The sequence below is a fragment of the Oryx dammah genome, unplaced genomic scaffold, assembly GCF_014754425.2.
Source record: "Oryx dammah isolate SB20612 unplaced genomic scaffold, SCBI_Odam_1.1 HiC_scaffold_9, whole genome shotgun sequence".
Lineage (NCBI taxonomy): Eukaryota > Metazoa > Chordata > Mammalia > Artiodactyla > Bovidae > Oryx > Oryx dammah.
The window spans coordinates 57,317,762-57,338,712 of NW_024070193.1; the positions used below are offsets into that span (position 1 = coordinate 57,317,762).

General features: G+C 42.7%; 1 protein-coding gene across 1 annotated transcript in view; it reads right to left on the reverse strand.

Annotated features, from left to right (window-relative positions):
- Positions 1 to 12,303: 12,303 nt before the first annotated feature.
- ZCWPW2 (zinc finger CW-type and PWWP domain containing 2) overlaps positions 12,304 to 20,951 on the reverse strand; it is a 95,996-nt gene continuing 87,348 nt past the window's right edge. The window contains exons 8-9 of the mRNA XM_040246342.1: positions 16,044 to 16,156; positions 12,304 to 12,930 (exon numbers count right to left, since the gene is read on the reverse strand). Of these exons, the coding sequence (XP_040102276.1) occupies positions 12,769 to 12,930; positions 16,044 to 16,156 (275 nt within the window). The 3' untranslated portion in view covers positions 12,304 to 12,768. The remainder of the gene's footprint in view (positions 12,931 to 16,043; positions 16,157 to 20,951) is intronic.

Sequence of the window (20,951 nt, forward strand, 5' to 3'; positions counted from 1 at the left end):
AAAATACCTCCAGTCTTTATTTCTTCTCACCAGCAACGCATATCCTACTTGCTTCACACACTAAAATGCTTCCCTCATCATTTTTAATATTACAATTTTTAACCCTTGAATATCTTAAAACAAGTAATTGAACTATTTGTTATATCACCATTTTCTGACTGGCAAACTTGAGAACATATTCCATAACTTCTGAAAACCTACACTTTTCTCATAACACAATTTCTCTTTAATGTGGAACAAGATGGGTGTTTATTAATAAACTCAAATCTTTTCTCCCTCCTCCCCGCCTTGCCTTGCAGTTTTACTAATTAAGGTTGAAATGTCAGGCAAAGTGGGCTGTTTGTTTCAAGGACATGGTAAGAGTTACCTTCAGACTTTCTCCTAAGTATATTTTTGTTCTCTCAGAATTAGAATTTTGAAGGAAGTATTATGTCCTCAAGCTAGTTTTCTCTAACTACATATGCAAAAAGAACCAGTTTGGGAGTTTGAAAAGAGTTTCTCTTTAACCAGTTTTCTCCAGAGCTTGAAGAATAACATTTTTAAAATTACGCTTTCACTTTATTAGTGGCTGTGCTGGTTCTTCACTGGTGCCCGGGCTCTTCTCTAGCTGCTGTGAGCAGGAGCTCTCTCTGCTTGTGGAGCACGGACTCCTCATTGCAGGGGTTTCTCTTGTTGTGGAGCGTTGACTCTAGATAGCATGCGCTCAGTAGCTGTGGTGCACGGGCTGAGCTGCCCCACACCATATGTGATCTTCCCAGACCAGGGATTGAACCCATGTCTCCTACACTGACAGGCAGATTCTTAACCACTGAGCACCAGGGAAGCCCTGAAGAATAATGTGGGTGGCCACACAGTGCTTGAAAAAAAGCATTTTTCTTTTTTCATAGTCATAGTGTCACAGCTTAAGTTTTTCTAATGAATTGAACCTGAATTCCCCACTTTACAAAAGGCAACAAGAATACCAGTCATACAAATGGAACATACACACAGCAGAAGACAGAACTGCCACAAAACACCAGAGGATGCAGAGTCCCAAACCAACATTTTCCAGCACAAATGGGCCTTGACGGCAGATACACATCAGAACCCACCGGCAAAAATGCTCAAATAGCGCGTGGTGCTAGAAAGAGAAGCTAGCCGGGGGCACCAACGCCTGTCGGACTTACTGCGTCTTGGAGTTGGTCAGCTTGTCCAGAGGTGTCTTTCCGTTCCACCAAGGAAAAGCACAGGTTGGCAGTCAGTGCCAAGCAGGGGTAAAAATCAGGGAGAATCCCCGGAACAAATGGTTTCAGCAGCAGTTAGGAATATCCCCTCCAACCCCTCCTGGGGCCAGCGAGCCGCGAGCAGCGGCTCCTCACAGCCTTTCCTGCGAGGCTTCGAGGGGGCGGCTCTGCCCCACCCCGGAGCCGGATATCGCCAGAGCTCAGCCTCACGTGGGCACCCCAATCGGTTAGCAAAATCTCAAACGCCAATAAAGAGGCAAGGTTGATGGGAAAGAAAGTTTGCTTTATTTCAAAGGCCGGCACACTAGGTGGGAGGGCAGACTCCTGTCCAAAGGCCCATTCCCAGCTATCAATCAGTGGCCAAGAGTCTTTGTAGGGTGAGGGAGCAAGCTACATGCAGAAACAGTACAGTCAGCTCTGACAGTCATCTTGAAATTGGTCATTAGTCGACGGACCAGTGTTATCTTACCTGTTTTAAGTACAGTTAATCTTCAGTTCCAGGCTCAGTTTGTTCCATTTCTTTTGAGGCCATTTCTCAGAATTGTGGCAGCTTCCGTAATGGCTACAGTCTGCTCATCATGTAGTCAACTTCTTCCACCTGGTGAGCGTTTCAGTATCTATAAGACAGCTCCCAGGATATGGTTCAGAATAGCTTCTGTAGTCCTTGAGAAAGAACTAAAAGTCCTTGACTTAATGACTGAATTTTTATTATTTAATCTTTAGACTGTTTTCCTTCGTTTCTGCATTTTTTTGTTTCTCTGATTAAACTTATTCTTTGGCTAAAGCTTTTCCAAAGACAAAAAGTAGGCTGAGGACATAGCAGCGAAGGACCATAGGGTCCTGTTCTGTTTCAAATTCACATGTGAATAAAACAGCCATCTTCCTCTTGTTATAAGCAATTTCAATTTAACAGAAGAAAGGTGGGTTTTGGAAATAATCAGTTAAGTAATCGAACATAAAAAAAAAAAAATCACCAAACATGACTACAAAATGTGAAGGGGAGCCCCAAGACTGTCTTAACGGAAGGAATCAGTAGAAACTGATCCTATTCTCTAGAGCACCTCTACTTCCCTTGCCCTGCCCACATGGGAAAGTAACCTGTTTTTATGGGTTAAACTTCTTAGGCCATCGAACCATAGTCCAGACCAACGATTCTCCACTGGTATTTGTCACAGCAAGGATTGCCCAAAAGGACATTTAGCATCTAAATCAAGTGACCACTGATTCTTTTAATGTTTTCTCTTCTCCCTGTCTATTGCTTGATTTGTTATTCTTATCTCACTTTCAGGCCCAGGTTAATGCTAATTTTCCTCACTCTCTAAGGAATTAGGGAGAAACTACCAACTCACAGTCATTTGGTCAATGTGATGTAAGATAGAGATGAACCCAATGCACTATTACAAGTAATATAAAATTCAAGCAGAAACCAAACCCCAAATAGTTACAGGATTGAAAGTTCAAAAATAAATAAATAAATAAATTTAAAAACATGAAAAAAAAAAAAGAAAGAAAGAAAACCAAACCCCAGCATAGCAAAAGACTCTCACACACCTTTGGTGGAGTCAGGCACAGACATAAGAGCATAATGACAGTGCAGACACTCTGACTTACTACTTCTTATTCTAGGAATGATAAAAATGTGAAAGGACCCAAAGATGGGAGGATAAGGATGTTCACGGCAGAATGATTTGTATTTGTGAAAACGGAAACAAGTTCAATGCCCATCAAGAGAGCATTTCATTGTGTGCATGTAAATACCTAAGTATACATAAAGCATAAAAGAGCAATGGAAACAATTGTGTGATAGTTATTACATATGTGCTTTTCAAAGTACATACTTACTTGGAAATGAGTTTGGAAGGATTTTTTTAGGTGTCAGCAATGATTTAGCTGTAATTGGTAGGACTGTAGATAATCTACATATGCTTTCTCTTTTTTTGTTGCCCATGCCATGAGGTTTGCGGGATCTTAGTACCCTGGAAGTGCAGAGTCCTAACTGCTGGACTGCCAGGGAATTCCCAATTTGCATTTTCTTATTGAGCTTTTCTCCTTTGTCCACGAGCCCCTGTAGCAGATGAGTCCTCCCTAAACTCACTGACTGGCTCTGGGTCTGTGCGTGACTTGGCTGGCCAGCTGGATGTTAGCAGGCGTGGTGGACACAGAGGTTTGGAAGCTCTGGCATAACCAACTTACTCTTGCTCTTGCCCCTCTACTATCTCCATGAGCCCATGCCCATTGGCAAATGAGAGTTGGTGCATGAAGCAGAGCTGAGATGCCCCATTTCCCCCCAAGATTGCGTGAGCTCCCCTGAGGGTCAGCCAGTCCCCCAATCCTGAGTGAGCCCAGGGAGATCAGCAGAGTCTGGCATAGGCAGACCTGCCAACCTCTGGCCAGCAGTGACACCAACGGGAAGCAGCCACGCCCCTAGCCTTGCGGGTTTCCTCACTCAGCCACGTGCTTTGCAGTCTGCTTCTGGCATTTCAAGTTCATTGGCTGCTTGAGTTCATGTAGCCATAGGCAACCGGGAGAGCATGAGGGGAGTTGGAAGAAAAATCAACAACCAGCTCAGGTTCAAACCAAAGGTGTAGTATAGAACTTGCCAGAAAATAACTTTTGAATAGGCTAGGTTGGCAGAAAGTTTAACATCAGTATCAAAATGGAACCAATGTCCTAACTTCTGCAAGGCACTGTGCCATGGTCTGGGAGGGTAACCAAGGATACACACCATTCCCTTTGGGGAACACCCACTACAGTTGGGGACCAAACAATCTTAAGTTTTCATGGAGGATAAATGAACTGTGTCGGCCTGTAACCTTTCTGACAGCCAGAGACTCATTGTCACTGAATACTCCATGGCTGGGGAGCATCATCCCCATGCAGCCGAGAGTTTAACAAGAAGTAGTGGGACACGGAATCTTCCAGTGCCAGGCCACCTGCTGCCAGTCCCAAGGTGCTCACTTTGGAAGCTGACAACCTGAGTGAACGTTGGGGCATGGGGATGCTCAGACACGCGGCACAGGCTGGTGCAGCAATGTCCGCCCATGGGTCCCTTCCTGCCTCTGATGCCTGCACGTCACAAAATGGTCTACATCCCAAGCCCACCCAGCACCCAGCACCCTGTGTGTTCATCCTGGAGATGCTGGGGGTGTTGCCAAGCCTGGTTGTCCTGTAGAACAAACTGCTGCCGTTGGTGCGACAGACAAAGGCTTCCTCAAGCAGATGCGAGCCTGCCTGGCCAGCCTTACCTCCCAGGATTCTCCCCTCTGCCGCTGCCCTCTGCTCACTCAGGTTAAGGATCTGCTGTACCTGCTTTTCTCAGCTCTCTGCTCCTCTCTTCTCCTTTTCTGTTTTTCTCATTCTCTCCAGCTCTCCCCCTTCTACTTTCCAAATTGGACTTCACTTCCTAGGATTTGCCCCCCAGGCAGACTGTAAAAATGATCATTAGATAATACACAACAAGCCAGACACTGTTGGGTGCTCTGCTCGTCTTAAGTCATCTTATCCTGTTCCACAATCTGGGAGATTAGCATCATTACTATTAGTATCATTAGCATGATTGTGTATCCCAGTTTTCAGGTAAGGACAGTGAGGCTCAGAGAGGCTGAGGCAACTTGTCCGGAGCACCAGCACCAGCAAGTGGGTCACGTGCTCTAGGATATTACCAACGCCCACGGCACTGAATGGAAGAATGAATGAAGCCTCTCCAGGAGGCTGTTCCTGAGGCAAAATTAATGGCACCCTCCTTTGCTTTCAAATCTCCACCTTAACATGCTCCACCTCATAAAACCGGAGCTCGATTTCCATATAACCTGCCGTCAGGCACTGCTGTGCCTTCACCGTCTAGCGCTCCTTTGCCGGGACAAGGTCAGGCTTGCATAGACCAGGTGTCCTCCAACTCTGGCACAGCCAACAGCAGCGGCTGCCGGACAAGCCTGGAAGTCCATGGGCAAGGGGGGCAGGAGGGTGTAGGCAGCCCCCACCGTGAAGAAGCACGGCACTGCCCCCAGGGTGAAGGTCTCCAAGAGCTCACTGGCTCACTTAGAACCGCTGTCCAAGATACAGATCCCCGGCCAGCCTCCCCTCCTGTGCCTCCCCAGTCTCAGCTTCAACCACAGCGGGGAGTGTGGCTGCAGAGGTTATGCAGGAACAGGGGCTTATGGGGTGCAAGCAGGCAGCTGGGCATGAAGTGCAGAGAGGGCACAGTAGTCTTCTGGAGGCCCTAGAGTCGGAGCCAGTTGTGTGGTGAAAGCACTGAGTCCCCTCAGGACAAGACCTAGTGGGTGTGAACATGAGGTGTCACTGCCACTGGTCTTCTCTGCAATTCAATAGGAACTTATAGTTCCTATGGGGTATAAGGGCTTCCCTTGTGGCTCAGATGGTAAAGAATCTGCCTGCAATGCAGAAGACCCGGGTTCAATCCCTGGGTGGGGAGGATCCCCTGGAGAAGGAAATGGCAACCCACTTGAGTATTCTTGCTGGGAAAATCCCATGGACAGAGGAGCCTGACAGGCTACAGTCCATGGGGTCGCAAAGAGTCAGACATGACTGAGCGACTAAAACTCACCATTTTTTGTAAGGGAGTTTAAGAGGGTAGCCTAGTTTTGGCTAAACTCCTTCCATGAACAGCCCAGGTCCAAAGCTGTCTGCTGACCTCAGGGTCAGTGAGGTGCAGCTTCTCAGGGACACGCGGAAAGAGGAAGGTGTTATGAGAAGGGGTTTTGTAGCTATTTGAGAAGAGAACTCCTTTCTGCTTTGAGATGTTCAGTTTTCACATGTACTTTCTGCTCCAAGGATCTCCTCTATTTGTCTTCACTTCCCCATCCCTAGGTGGAAAACTCCAGACTGGAGGGCGCAGCCACACGTTTCTCTCCTGCTGGCTCCTTTTCCTCTGTAAATTGCAAGAGGGTTGTTTTACAAAATTTAAATGTATGTATGTTAATTACCTGTCACAATAAGCAAGTGTCACTGCTAAAACAGACTAATTCTGATCAACTACTTTGGTTAGCCTCCTGGCTTTCAAAAGGATTTCTGAGGCAGAGTCCAAATTCCACCTTGCTGGAATGTGATAAAACACACATGGGCTTTGTGTGAAAGGCATGAACGCATCCGAGGTCACACAGAATCCTGCCACTACCCGTCAGTATTAAGATCCACCCCCACCTCTTTTCTTTCTTCAGCTAAATGTCTGTGAGGAAGGCAAGGTGATTTAAACCCATTGCTAAAGTTCAACAGTTAAGATGCCTCTTAAAAGACAGACACTGCTGTTCACATACCATCAGAGAGAAGACTGCGGTGCTGCTAAAGATTAATTTAAAATAGAGAAACAAGAAAATCTGATATTGATGACTAGCAGATGGAGTAATTCAAAACCAAGACAAGTGATCATTTCAAATGTATAGTTATATTTAATCTCAATAATTATAACTGCAATGTCCTTAAACACATATTTGGTTTCCTTCAGAAGATAAAATTGATTTACAGAGCACTTTCACATAAAATTTTTCACTTAATCCTCATAATAATGCTTTGCTTTAGAAAGTCCCACCCCGTTTTACATAAAAGGACATTAGATGATCATTCGACTACCCAGCTAATAACCAGTCTATTAAATAATATAGACAGTAATTTAGGGCAAGGGATCTGGAACCAGGAAGAAATGTACTCAAATTCTGCCCTTTCCACTCACTGGCTATATGACTTAGACAAGTTAGTAGGTAAAATCTGGACCCAAACAGATTTTGCTACTCACAATCCTGTGACACAATGCCAAAGTAGAAGGAAGACATGGGCAAAGGCAAGGGGGAGGAAAAAGCACACAAATGTTTGTCAAATGAGACACTGCAACATTATAGGTATATCTCCACTCTATGGGATTATTGTAGCATCTAAAACTACTTACATGGAAGAAGTGACTCACTCTTCTACCCCTTAGGGATATGTTGGTGGTGGTAGTATTCTGTTTATTGATAATATCTATATATTTATGCTGCCTCCTTAATAAAACAATACAATTCAGCATGAAGGAGGAAACAGACAGAACAGGCTCCATGTTGAAAGCAGGACTCCATCTTGGGCCGGACTGTGGACTTTGAGCAATATGCCCAGTATCTATGGAAAAGACATACCATCTGAAAAACCAGACCCTCCGGATGGAAAAGCCCTAGGACTCGTACCTAGACTCTCCGTAGCCTAAAAGAATACCCTAATAACCTGTGTAACTGAATAGAATCATACATTCTATTATGCTTACTGGGGTATGACCACAGGCCTATTGATAATTGTCCACTGTTAACTACCTAGGCTTAAGGCATACAAATCACGGGTTAATTCTGATTGTATCTTTCTTTTCCTTTGTTCAGACTAGTTTCAGGGAATTTGGGGAGGTGGGTTTGGGCACATACACTTAGGGTACATAAAATTTTCACAAAAACTGGTCGGAGTCCTTGGCTAAGAGGAGACTCTGCCTTGGGCCTGTGGTGTAATAAACTGCACTCCACTATCTGCATTGTCCTTCTGAGTGAGTTGTTTCCCGGAACGCGTGGCTCTGACAAGCGCCGTGGGCAGTGCGGGGGCAGGCTGAGCCCTCCCAGTTGAGGGGCCGGTCTGGGCCATGTCCGGGCGTTGCTGGACGGTCACAGGCAGGAGGCCTCAGGCTAGCATTCCGGGTCCACTCAGGAGGCAGGACTATTTTGACAGTAGTTCCCGCCTAAGGAGAAAATGCTGAGGGTACAGTTGGGAGGCAGACACCACAGCTGGCCTGTGAGATTGTTGCTGGGACCAAGAAGCCAAGGGTGTCAGAGAACTATGGCCACAATAATGCTGTGTGGTAAACGACCCCAAACTCAGTGGCCAAAAGCAAGAACCCTTTATCCCATGGCTCTCGAGGTCCCCTGGGGCAGCTTTGCTTCCTTCTGCAGATCTTTGGGTCTGAGTCCTCACTTTGGTCTCTCCCCTCCCAGAGGGCTTACTGGGACCTGTTCTTCTCAGGGTAATGGCAGAAGCACAAGAGGAAAAGAAGAAACATGCAAAGCTTCAGAAGGCTGTCCCTTGATAAAAACTGGCACCATCCCTTCAGCCCTATTTCAAGGAGCAAAAGCAAAAGGCCGAGCCCAGTGTCACAAGGCAGGGAAGTACATGCTGCCCGTAAGGAGGCCACGATGCAAGAAGACACAAAGAATTGGGCCAATAATCCAGTCAACTTCTGCCCATCTCCATGGCCATTATTCATATCCCTTCAACGTGAAAAACACCCCTACCTCCACCCAAGGGCATGCAGAAGTCTCACCCAGTCGTGGTGTCAGGCGCGACATCAGGACTCCATGAAGAACACACGGTACAGATATGGACTGGATCTGGGAACTAATATACAAGTTACTGGCCACCCCCTCCCTCACCCATGCAACAAGCAACAGTGCAACGCGGACAGATAATCACAGTAGCCACTCCCATTCAAAGAGCAGAAACGTGATCTGCAGCAAACCTGAAATCCTTCTAGGCAAAGTAGACCAATTTCACTGCCATGGAAGTGGGAAGTGGCTTTAAAAATTTTTATATACATATATATTTTTTTATTGAAATATAGCTGATTTACAACGCTATATTAGTTTCAGGTGTACAGGAAAAGGAATCAGTTTTACATACAGCCACTCCTTTCAGGTTGTTTTCCTATACACCATTACAGGAAATGTTTCTTGATTCTTGGCTCTGTTTCAAGGAAGGGGAGGGACAGTGGGGTCAGGGGGAGGGGTGAGACCCCCAGTCCATGCTCTGTCCTCTGAGATACTTTGTCTTCATGTTTCTTGTTGCTTCTTAAGAGGACATTGAAACTTACACCTGTGTTTGGGGTAGCTAAGTTTTCCCTGCTTGCTTCCCACCTGAAGAAAATCGGGGGCTCAGAGGTCTTTGTTGCCTCTCAAACATTTCAGTTTCTCTTAGTTTAGGCTGGTAGGACTTTGATAGCGTCACTTTCTCTACAACTTAGTGGATTTTCTGTGTACTCGATTGCAGTTCATTCCATGCGTGAAAATCACGTTTGTTTTTTTTCCAAGACACGCTTCTCTCCAAATTGAATTACTAAGCACTTTGAGTACATCCTGTGGCAGTGGACCCAGGCCTCTGTCCAACTGGAAGATCTAAATGTCATTCTGTCATATTTTGCAGTGTTACAGCCACACCTCTGTTTGGGTCTTTGCCCTGAAGCCATGTTTTCAGGCAAGTCACCTGAATTTGGTCTTTATCTCTCTTGCTATGCAATTCAACAGCCATTTCCTGGATTTCACCTTTCTCCCCACATTATATCTTCATTAAAAAAAATCTTTTCCTGCCTTGATTGGCTGAAGATAACAGTTTTATTTTCTAAGTAGCAACTTCTGGGCTGCTGCTTGCAATTTTTTTTTTTAATTGGAGTATAGTTATTTACAATGTTGTATTAGTTTCTACTGTGCAGCAAAGTGAATCAGCCATACATACACATATATACCCCCTTTTTTGGATTTCCTCCCCATTTAGGTCACCACAGAGCAGTGAATAGAGTCCCCTGTGCTGTAGTAGGTTCTCATTAGTGATCTGCTTTATACATATTAATAGTATCAATAGTGTAGATATGTCAAACCCAGTCTCCCAGTTCATCTCCCCTTCTTTTCCATATGTTTGTTCTCTATGTCTGTGTCTCTGTTTCTGCTTTGTCGGTAAGGTTATGTACATCAATTTTTTCAGATTCCACATGTATGCATCAGTATACAGCATTTGGTTTTCTCTTACTGTTTTGTTTGGTTTTTGTTTTGAGCATGTCTCTTGCTTATAGTAACTTGCTATATGAATTTAAAAGCAAACAACTCATTTCTTCAAAATTTTTCTCTTTATGTTGCTCACCACTTTGAGTGTTTTTACCATGCAACAAATCAAAAGGTGGAAAAATCGTAATATTCAGATTTGCCCATTTGGGCAAATGTCCCACTTGGACCTTAAGATCAAGTTTATCTGTACTGACCAACTCTTCTAGAACTCTACGGAGAGGCATCAAGAATTGGTTTAGCCCTAAAGAAATATGAGAATTATTAAATTGTACTGTGTTTCCTGTTGGGACCCAACAGAGAGAAATGACAGAGCAGGACTTCATTATTTTGAGAATTTTCAAAATCTTACCTCTGTTCCTTGGAAAGGCCACAGGTGCAAATTCTACTGGTCTGGGAGTATCTGGAACAGAAGTCTACCACTTGTCAGCCCCAGTATATGGTGGAGACAAGTATTACCAGCTGTTTGACAGAGGTAGTAGATGGCAGAATGGTCTAACTGGAACACTTACCTAGGTCACCTCAGGTACCTGAATGCAAGTTTCCTCTAGAAAGAGTGAACTGCCAATTCTTTCTACAAAAACTAGACTGATGTAGAAAGTTTATGACAGCACCTAGGTCTGCAGTGGATGGATTAACTGTCTGTGGGCCATCACCTGCGACTGCAGAGCCAGTAAGGCCAAGGCTATAGACACTACAGATTTCTGCAAATACATACATGCACCGGAGGCAAAAGAGATGAGCCCATTAAAAGTACACAGTTTGTCTCCAATAAAGATAGAGCTAAGCCTCTTACCAGGCTTCCTAGGTGGTTCACAGTAAAGAACCTGCCTGCCGAGCAGGTGCCTCGGGTTCGATTCCTATGTTGGGAAGATCCCCTGGAGAAGGAAATGGCAAACCACTCCAGTATTCTTGCCTGGAAAATTCCATGGACAGAGAAGGCTGGCGGGCTACAGTCCATGGAGTCTCAAAGAGTAGGACTTAGCTTAGGAACTAAATAGCAGCAAGCCTCTTACCAATGCAAATCACTGCATAAATTCAGCTTCTTGGGGCAAATGGACCAGGTCTTCCTGGAACACAGGCAACAAGTTGGCTTTGGTGCTCAGCCATCCAGGGTCTGCAGATCTAACTGGGGACTCAGCTTTCAATGGATGCAGACTCTCTGTAAGTTCACAGAAGCTGTAGACTAGGATGGTGTGGCCCAACTCATTCCAAAAGGAGCAGTTATTCTCCTCAAACTGGACAAAGACAGGCTCTTATTCCAACCCAAATGCTTGAGCAGAAGGCCCTGACATATTGCTTTACATCTCATATATTAAACTTGGTATAGTGTAACTAGTGTACTTAAGAGTTTAACTTCCCCTGGGAGGCAGACACAATTTCCTTACAAAGCTTTCCTCTGGCCCAGCAAGAAGCTCTAGCTCTAAAGGTAGGGTACGGGCTGCCTTAGAAGGCAGCTGATCACACAGAAGCCCTGGTCCCAGGACCTGCAGAATCAAGTGTGTCACCACTGGTTCTTCTGGAAGGAACATGCTGGTCCATGAGGCATTGGAGAAGATGGCAGGGTGCTCAGAAGAGAGAAGCTCTGAGCCAACGACAGTCACCATCATAAGCTGCATATTTTCCACGTTTTGACTGTCTCCTGCACTCTCTGCAGATTATTACCTTTCCTTGCATGGCAACCTCCACTCTATTGACGGAGAGAAGCCTGGCTCAGCTCTGATGCTCACCTTCCCCCATCACACGCCACTCCAGCCACTTCAATCACCAGCAAGTCCTGGATGCTCCCTCTTCCTCTCTCCTCAAGCTTTGGTCTCTGTTTCCAGGTTTTCAAGTGCATGGAATGCCCTTTCTCCCACCCCTGCCCCCAGGGAGAAGGAGCCAAAGCTAGCGTGTAGAGTTGGAGGTGACTGTGCACACACACCATCTGATGAGCAAAGGACCCAATAGAGGACACCAATCAGAGCGTTCACAGGGACCCCTAAGGAACAGGGTTCCCAGCGGGGTGTTAGGGGAGTGGTATTGCAGGATGTGCCTTTTACTCTTCTATATGGTTTAGACTTTTCTACAGTGAAGATGTTTAACTTATCTCTATATTTTAAATTACATTTCCCATCCTTGCCTCCAGAGATTCTGATTCAGCAGGGAAGGGTCCAGGATTCTGATCTTCCAAAGACCCTTCACAGACTCTACTAAACAGTCAGTTTGGGAACTGTGGTTGAAATGACTGTTTCCAAAATAATAAAGGCAATTAACATTTTTGTTTTTTAAGAAAAGCTCCAACTCTATTACACAATTATTTTTTATTATTTCCTTTTATTTTGCAGTAGCTTATTTCTACTACAAATATACATTCTCTAAGAATATAGGATCTGAATTATTTGTAAGAATTATAATAGCATTAGCAGTCATTTTAACAGTTAGCCACACTTGAACAAAGGATCTAAATTAAATCATTAAAAACATGTATTTGTGAAGTAAGTTTCATAAACTATTTTAAAATTAAGGCAAACAAGAAAAAAATCTACAAATATAAATATCAGGGTTCTAAGATTCTAAAATTACAACATTAACTTAAATACCACCTGATTATCTCTCAAAACAATGGATATTCTCAAAATACAAAGTAGAAAGTTATTATAAGTAACAACTTTGGTAAAATGTTTCACAAAACATTTTTAAGTTTTAACTTTGGGAGAATGTGAAGATGTAAATGTTTTTTATAATTAACTTTTGGAAATATCTATAATGCCCTAAAATTCAGACATCAAAGCATCTATTTCTTTAAACTTCTTAGTTATAGTTTCAATACATTCTCCAGCTTTTAACCTTTGCCCATCAATTATAAGACATTCCTCTTCACAGTGGTTTTCAAGAGAGCTGCCTGCAGGAACTTCAGGGCCACATTTAGGTAACTGTAAAAATAACCACAGAATTTACTTGAAGACCAGGCTTAATTATCTGCACAATACATAAAACCGTCAGTAACTCCTTAACAAGGTGTTCTGTTATGCTGGTGGTCAAATAATGATCCCCACATAAAATATAACGTACAGTAAGTGTCATGTAAAAGTAACTGAATATTTAGTCCTATCTCTACCCCTCAACATCATACATTTTTAGCTTTAACTTTTTGAATTGGAAAAATGTGATCATTAAAATTAAAATTCTGCAAGTTTTCTATACTTTTTATTTTAAAATTGACCATTACAGAGAATACAAGTGAAAACTGTTTAGTCACACTTCCGGTGACCATCTTCTCATAAGCACCTGCATTCCTTATGGATAGTAAGTGGATGCACTGGTTTATTGGGAAAGGACACAGGTGAAAACAGGGAAAACATACACACGCACATACGAGATTTACAACTTCAAGGTTCATTAAAGGCTGAGGTAACTTCCCATACAATGTAAAAAACAAAACAAAACAAAATTCATGCAGTTTATACAAGTACTTTCTATTTTCATGTATCAAATATGTACCTTTTAATACAAAGAGGTATTCAGTAAACTCTGTCTTATTTGTATATGGATTATCTAGTTTGTGAATTATTTAGGTGGACTTTATAACAGTCTGAAATTAATTCCCTTCCATTTTTTTCAAAGTCAGGGCATGTCAACCAGTGTTAATGTTAGCTAAGAACATAATTAGAAAGGTGAGTCTACTGAGGAAAACAATCTCTGAGTACTTGAATGACAAACAAAAATGGATTTTGATTATCCATGTGTGTATGCTTTTGTTCATGTTGCTATTCTCAATTCATTGGTATAAGTGCTTGAGAGTAATCAACTTGAAACCTCACACATGAAATGCATGATGAAAACATCACATTCACAACTTTGAAAACAGCTCAAACAACATCTGCCCAGAGAATAAACATGCTCAGAACTTCAAAATTATCAGGTATATCCTCTTCTGGTGTGTTAGCTTATAAAAGACCACTTTCTTTAACAAAACACTTAACCACTTTCTAAAAACAAAATACATCTTACCTTTGGAAGTCATATTTATTTTTCGTACTAAAGAAAAAAAAAAGGAAGGAAGGAGGAAAGAAATCCCTTAGGTGATCATTTCTTTACCTTTAAGCTGGAAATTGCTCCAGCTCTGACAGCTGGTCTCATTGCTATTCTCCTCATTTAAAAGTGAACAAGGCAGTAAGTACCCCAACCTGGCATGAATTCCAGGCTTCTAAAGCTCTGTGTGGAGAGAGGCTTAGGAACCAGTCAGCAGGCAGCACTCACCTGCCTGCCAGCAAGTTAAAACAGTTAATTTTTATAATTCCTAAATGCCTTTTGAAAGCATAAAACATTACAAGAATCTAAAACAAAGAGCAAGCTCCTGCCTGGTGATGTATTAAAACTATGTATTTTACCTTAAGACAGAAAAATCAGAAGTAATTTTCTGTTCTATCAAGTTACTAGTTATAATGGCAAAATAGAAGCCAATTTTGTGGCTGTAAAAGCTCCAGGACATTTCTATAAAAATCAACCTGCCTGTATTTTTGAATAGACAAACCGCTAAGACTGAAAAAAAAACCACTGCACAAAACCATATGGTGCTCAAACAAAATACACATTTGCCAGAAAAGAATAATTTATATATTAACTACATGTATACAATAAACGTCACCAATGTATAGCTCTTGTTCTATGAGGGGTAAGATCTACAGAGAGAACAAGATTTTTTTTTTTTTTAAGGGACTCTAATCAGAGAAATAGTATTCGCAATCCATGGTAATTCAAGAACAAGTTGAGATCGCTGACCAAGAAAACAATTATGTTTTTCAACTCAGTGTTTTTACCAATAATTTTATTTTCTTAAATTTTATTTTCCTTTACAGTTTGATCTCAACTGCAAATTTTGTGTATTTTTCATGATTTGTAACTTAATCAAGGAAGTGTTTAAGAATCATCTTTGTTCTTGCTGAAGTTCTGAATGAAATCAGCCAAAGTGGATGAACAACCTTGTCCATTTACAAAGCCACCTCTTCTGCACCTCAGAACAGAAGACTTGGGGATGGGTAGTTCTGAAAGTGAGGATGTGGTAACAGAGACCAGGTGAGGAATTCTTAGCTCCTATTTCCTCCAGAGGCTGCCACTGCCAATTCTCATCTGTAATAATAGCCAGTCTCAGGAGTCCATCACTCTGCAAAGCACTTTTTCTGGTTTGTCTCATTTAACAATCCTCTGAGGCAAGTGACAGGCAACTTTAGCCAGTCCTGCGTCCTCACTGCCTGGACCAGGAAGGGGACCCAAGGACAGTATGCTGAGCCCGTCTCCCATCCCCTGCTTCCTGACTCCGGGCACAGTGGATAGCCAAACAAGAAACGAGAAAAGGAATGAAACTGGAAGGATCCAGGGCTCCTCACTGCCATTTCCCTCCTAACTACACAGGGAACAGCTGGACCACCGTGTGTCAGCGTCTGCCTCCCGGCTGACTTCTTTCACACCTGCTCCCCTGCTGCTCTGTGTTAATGACCTGGGCTTGCTGTGGTGCTGAGCAATGTGTCAACCAACTTAGAATTTCTGCTGTCATTGACAAGTATTGAATACAGTAAACACACATGGCCTTTCTCAGCCCAACTTGGCTGGCCAAAAGGAAAAAAAAAAAAAGACAATCTGGTTAAGAATGGTGAAATAGAACCTGGTGAAAAATTCCCCATGGAGGTCAGCCCTGTGCATGACCAGGCAGGGCAGCTTTCCAGGGGGCCTCTCGCTCTGGTGCTTCTCCTGAATGCGAAGATCAGCACCTCCCTGGCGTCAGTGAGTCTCACTATCCCTCTTTATTCCAGCCCCAAAGACCCAAAATAAAACAGCTCCTTGGCTCAAGTATATTTCAAAGACTGATAGATGCATTCTGATTTCTCCACAGGCTACTAGTTTCTTGTTCACCTCATGATAACCAAGGGCTCACATTTCAGAAGTGAAAGGAACTTCCCATATAATGGAAATGAGTATCTGGGAGCAATTTCTGCCATTTAAGGATCTGAGGTTGCTCTTTAGGCCTGACGGTCATTATGGACCCTACCTTTTCTCCTGTCTTCACTTCCTCCCCGCACTCCTCTTCAGACTCCTTGTGCTCCAGGGCTTGCTCGAGCATTTGCTCCAGCTCTTTCAGTAAAAATTCTGTCTCAGAGACAACTAAAGAAATGTTGTTAATATAGTAAAAAAAAAACAAAAAACAAAAAAACCAAAAACACTACACCTTAATTAATTCTATCTAATTCATAATCTTAACCACCCTCAAAGAGGACATTTTCTAAATGTTATGAGGTAGGAGGAGAAGGGGACGACAGAGGATGAGATGGTTGGATGGCATTACCAACTTGATGGACATGAGTTTGAGCAAGCTCCAGGAGTTGGTGATGGACTGGGAAGCCTGGCCTGCTGCAGTTCATGGGGTCACGACTGAGTGACTGAACTGAACTGAACAAGATAAAAAGTATTTTGTATAACTTTCAGTTATAGCCTCTGCTTGATACAAAATTACTGTGGATTTTCAGTTGAATCTTTTATAATTATTCCTTGACAAATGTAAGTGAAAGTATCCCTGACACTAAATTATTTTTGTATTTTTATTTATTTTTTAAAAACATAACTTAAGTGGAGGCTAATTACTTTACAATATTGTAGTGGTTTTTGCCATATATTCACATGAATCAGCCATGGGTGTACATCTGTATTTTTAAAATAAGAAGCCAAGGGCACCAAATTAAGTTGTTACTTATAGACCAGGGGTCAGCAACTTTTTTTCTATGAAGGACAAGAGAGTAAATATTTCAGGCTTTGTGGGCCAGATGGTCTCCATCACAACTACTCAACTCTGCTATTAGAAAGCAAACCATACGTGAGTGCATGCTCCATCATTTCCACCTCTTTGCAGCCCCACAGCCTGTAGCCCACCATGCTCTTCTCCCCACGGGACTTTCCAGGGACAGCTACTGGAGCGGACTGCCATTTCCTCCTTCAGGTAAACTCCCAACCCAGGGACTGGACCTGTGTCTCCTGTGCCTCCTAGACTGGGAGGTGGGTTCTTTACCACAGCGCCACCTTCAACCAAATGGGAGTGGCTGTGTCCCAATAAAACTTTATTTACAAGAACAAGCACCAACTGATAATCGTGACCCACAATTTGTTAAGCCCTGCAATAAACTATTAAAACTACTGTTTAAAAGGGGAAGCCAAGTAATTAAGTGTCAAGGCTAAATCCAGGCTGAATATGCAAAGTGAAAGTGTTAGTTGCTCAGTCGAGTCCGACTCTTTGCGATCCCAGGGACTGTAGCTCACGAGGTTCCTCTGTCCAAGGAATTCTCCAGGCATGAATACTGGAGTGGGTAGCCATTCCCTTCTCCAGGAGATCGAATTCAGTTCTCCTGCATTGCAGGCAGACTCTTTACCATCTAAGCTGCCAGGGAAGCCCTAGTCTATTCTTAATCAAAATATCAATGCATCTTAACCACCTAATCTAATTTTTTTTTTAAATCCACATACTTATAAAGGCTGTGCAATTTTTCTACTACTGGAACAGAAATATGTAAGTAAGCAGAATATCTGGTAATTTGTTGAACTTGCTGATATAAGATAATATTCCCAACAAAGATATAAATACCTATTATAACTCTATAGACCCGACTGCTGATTAACAATATCAACTGAGTTCCCTATTTAAATAAAACAAACATTTTCAATTGATATTGAATCTTTCTGAAGTAAAGATCAAGGGAGGAGGCTAGTGACCTGCTCCTGCACAGCAGACAGGTGGGGCCCTGAAAAGTCTTCCACGGGCAGCATGACTCAGAGAGAAAGACACATGCTCCATCATCTTACATTCTGGTTATACAAATCTGACATACACCCCATCTTCCACTACACATTGGCAGGCCATCAGAAACCACATCACAGATGCACAGCAGCTGAAAGTTCATGGAAACCCAAGTAGGACACACCCTTCAGGGCTAAAATATTATCAGTGAATATGGAAACAAGGTGTTCCCAGCAATAACATTAATTTTAGTTTGTGTAATATGATATACACATCCATCCATTTGTGTGTGTGTGAGTTTACACAGACAGGTATCCGAATAAATTAGGCATGTTATAAGGTTAATAAATAGAGATTATTAACATAAAACGTTCCAGTTCAAAAAAATCCATTTTTATTATCATTTTCTTTTATTCAACTGACAAATGTTTATTTTGTGCCTGCTAAGGGTCAAGGATCTGAGAGAAGAGCCACAGACCAGCAAGCCTTCCTGGTCATCATCTCCACCCAGCCAGTCTCAGGTCTCCTCTGAGGAAAACTCTCAAAACTGTTTGAAAGTGGTTTGCCGATAAGCCATTCTACACCTCAAAATCAGTTCCTGTGTTCAGAAACAACACGAACGAAACACCAAGACTGACACGTGAATTGTCAGCACGTAGACATGTGTTCTGTGGTGACTGCTAACGCCTAAGAACACGGAGTATAAGCTGTCACATTCTAGAACAGCCGTATTCCAAATCTGGGGCGTAAGAATCACCTGAAGATGATTAAAAAACACAAATGCAACACCATGGCTTCTGAATTGGAATTTTCCACAGGAAAGTCCATTTTCATGGCAGCAGTTTTGTTGAGAGTCAGCTCTCTTTGTGACAGATTTCTTACTTAGTAACTTGTCACTTAACAAGAGAGTGACTATCTTCACATCAATTCCCCAGTCCCACTCATGGACATTGTGTTTTCTTATTTTACATTCTGAGTCTATGGAAATTGATAATGACATTTAATGCACTGTTGAGAAGACGAATTTTGAGCTCTGTTGTGAAGGAAAATGGCACACAAACATCTTTCTATTTCCAAGTTGTGTGTTGAAGTCACTTGGTCATGTCCAGCTCTTTGCGACTCCATGGACTGTGGCCTGCCAGGCTCCTCTGTCCATGAAATTCTCCAGGCAAGAATACTGGAGTGGGTTGCTGTGCCCTCCTCCAGGGGATCTTCCCAACCCAGGGATCAAACCCAGGTCTCCCGCACTGCAGGCGGATTCTTTACCAGCTGAGCCACCAGGGAAGCCCTTATATTTTTAAGGCTAGACTAAAACACAGTCAATTTATGACAATGACTGTCACTGCCGAGTGCCACTGCAGGCTCTCTGTTTTCAAGTGACCTGGATAAACATGTATACTGCCTTTCGATCAAAGGGCAGACAAAGTAATGGATGGCTTCGTAAATCAAGTAGGGTTCATAACACCAACTTGACTGGTGTCAAATTCTGCTTTCAGAACACGAGGGTTGCTTTTCTAAAAGGTATTCCTATACTGTAAACACAGAGAGTCCAAAAATAATTCTCAGAAATTGCAGTTTGTAATCTGCAAACGAGGTTATCAAAATTGGTCAATGATCTCCAAAGATACAGACAGAATGCAGGTCTGTGCTGCCTGCATGGCCAGTCATCTTCTATCAGTCCTGATTATCCGGTAGTTTTTCTGACTTGCTTCAATTTGTTGTCGAGAGTAAAGTGGTACCATTACAGCTGCTCTATCACTCAGAGAAAGTGGGAGAAAAAAATAAAGAAAAAGAAAAAAAGGTATCTCTCCCACTGAAGTATGAATCTGGCTTTTTAAAATGAATTTTTATAAAATAAATTAGTGCTGGTTTTTCATTCCTGGTAAGAAATAACTTACTGTTAATCTCAATAAATCAGTCACTATTTTAGAAAAATCCTTCAATGTATAATATATTTACGAAGTTTTCTTTATTCTCTACTTCTCTATTAAATGTTTAAAGAAGCTATTTCCTCTTTTATATAAAGAGGCCACTGGTTCAGTTACTTCAAACTTGGCACTGAAAAACAGCATCTTAAATTTTCAGGGTCATTTCAATGTTGAAATTTTGAAGCCATTCTTCTAAAGGAGGAAGGTGAAGAGGAGGAAAAAGCACTTGGTTTTGATTTGTTTTCAAGTAACCACAAAGCCTCTTCTATCAGCTTAGGATGTAAATGTGGAGATGAGGAACTAGAGGCTCAAGTGAATGAAGAACAAACAGACACGGGGGGCAGGAGGGCCCAGAGGATAAAGATAACTTCCAACCCAGACCAGGCAGGCCAAGTCTGCCTTCAACAGCAAGATAGCAGCCTTCTCCTCCATCAGCCTTCTGCCCCAACCCAGGCCTAAGGCCTTTACCTCCTGCCTGGCTCATCTAGACATCACCCAGATCTTTTCTGTATCAGCCATTCTCTGCCATGCTCACCTGTCCAGGTGGATGATGAACACCCTTGCATTACTCATGAATGTTAGTAGACTGTTAACTAATCCAGGCTTATATGTCAATATAGGAGGAGAAGGGGACGACAGAGGATGAGATGGTTGGATGGTATCACCAACTCAATGGACGTGAGTTTAAGCAAGCTTCAGGAGTTGGTGATAGATAAGGAAGCCTGGTGTGCTGCAGTCCATGGGGTTGCAAAGAGTCAAACACAACTGAGTGACTCAGCTGATACTGATGATATGTTAATCTTTTATTAAAACTTTTATAGACTGCCTACTCCACAAAGAGAAATGAGGTATTTACCAACAGACAACACTGATACAATAAAACAAGTGACAAAAGCTCAAAGACTAAAAATAAGAGAAGTAAAAAATCTGTTCATTAAGGGGGATATGGAGGGCAATGATTGCATTTTAAAAAGATGCTTAGACCAACTAGCAGTGCTGTACGTGACTGTGACTGCATGTGTGGTCAGTCATGTCTGACTCTTTGTGACCCCATGGACTGCAGCCCATCATCCTCCTCTGTCCATGGGAAATTCCAGGCAAGAATACAGGAGTAAGTTGCCATTTCCTACTCCAGGGAATCTTCCTGACCCAGGGATCCAACTCATCTCCTGCATTGGCAGGCGGATTCTTTACCACTGAGCCACACTGAAAAACCATAAATTTAGCTTTAAGCTTCTGCTAAAGC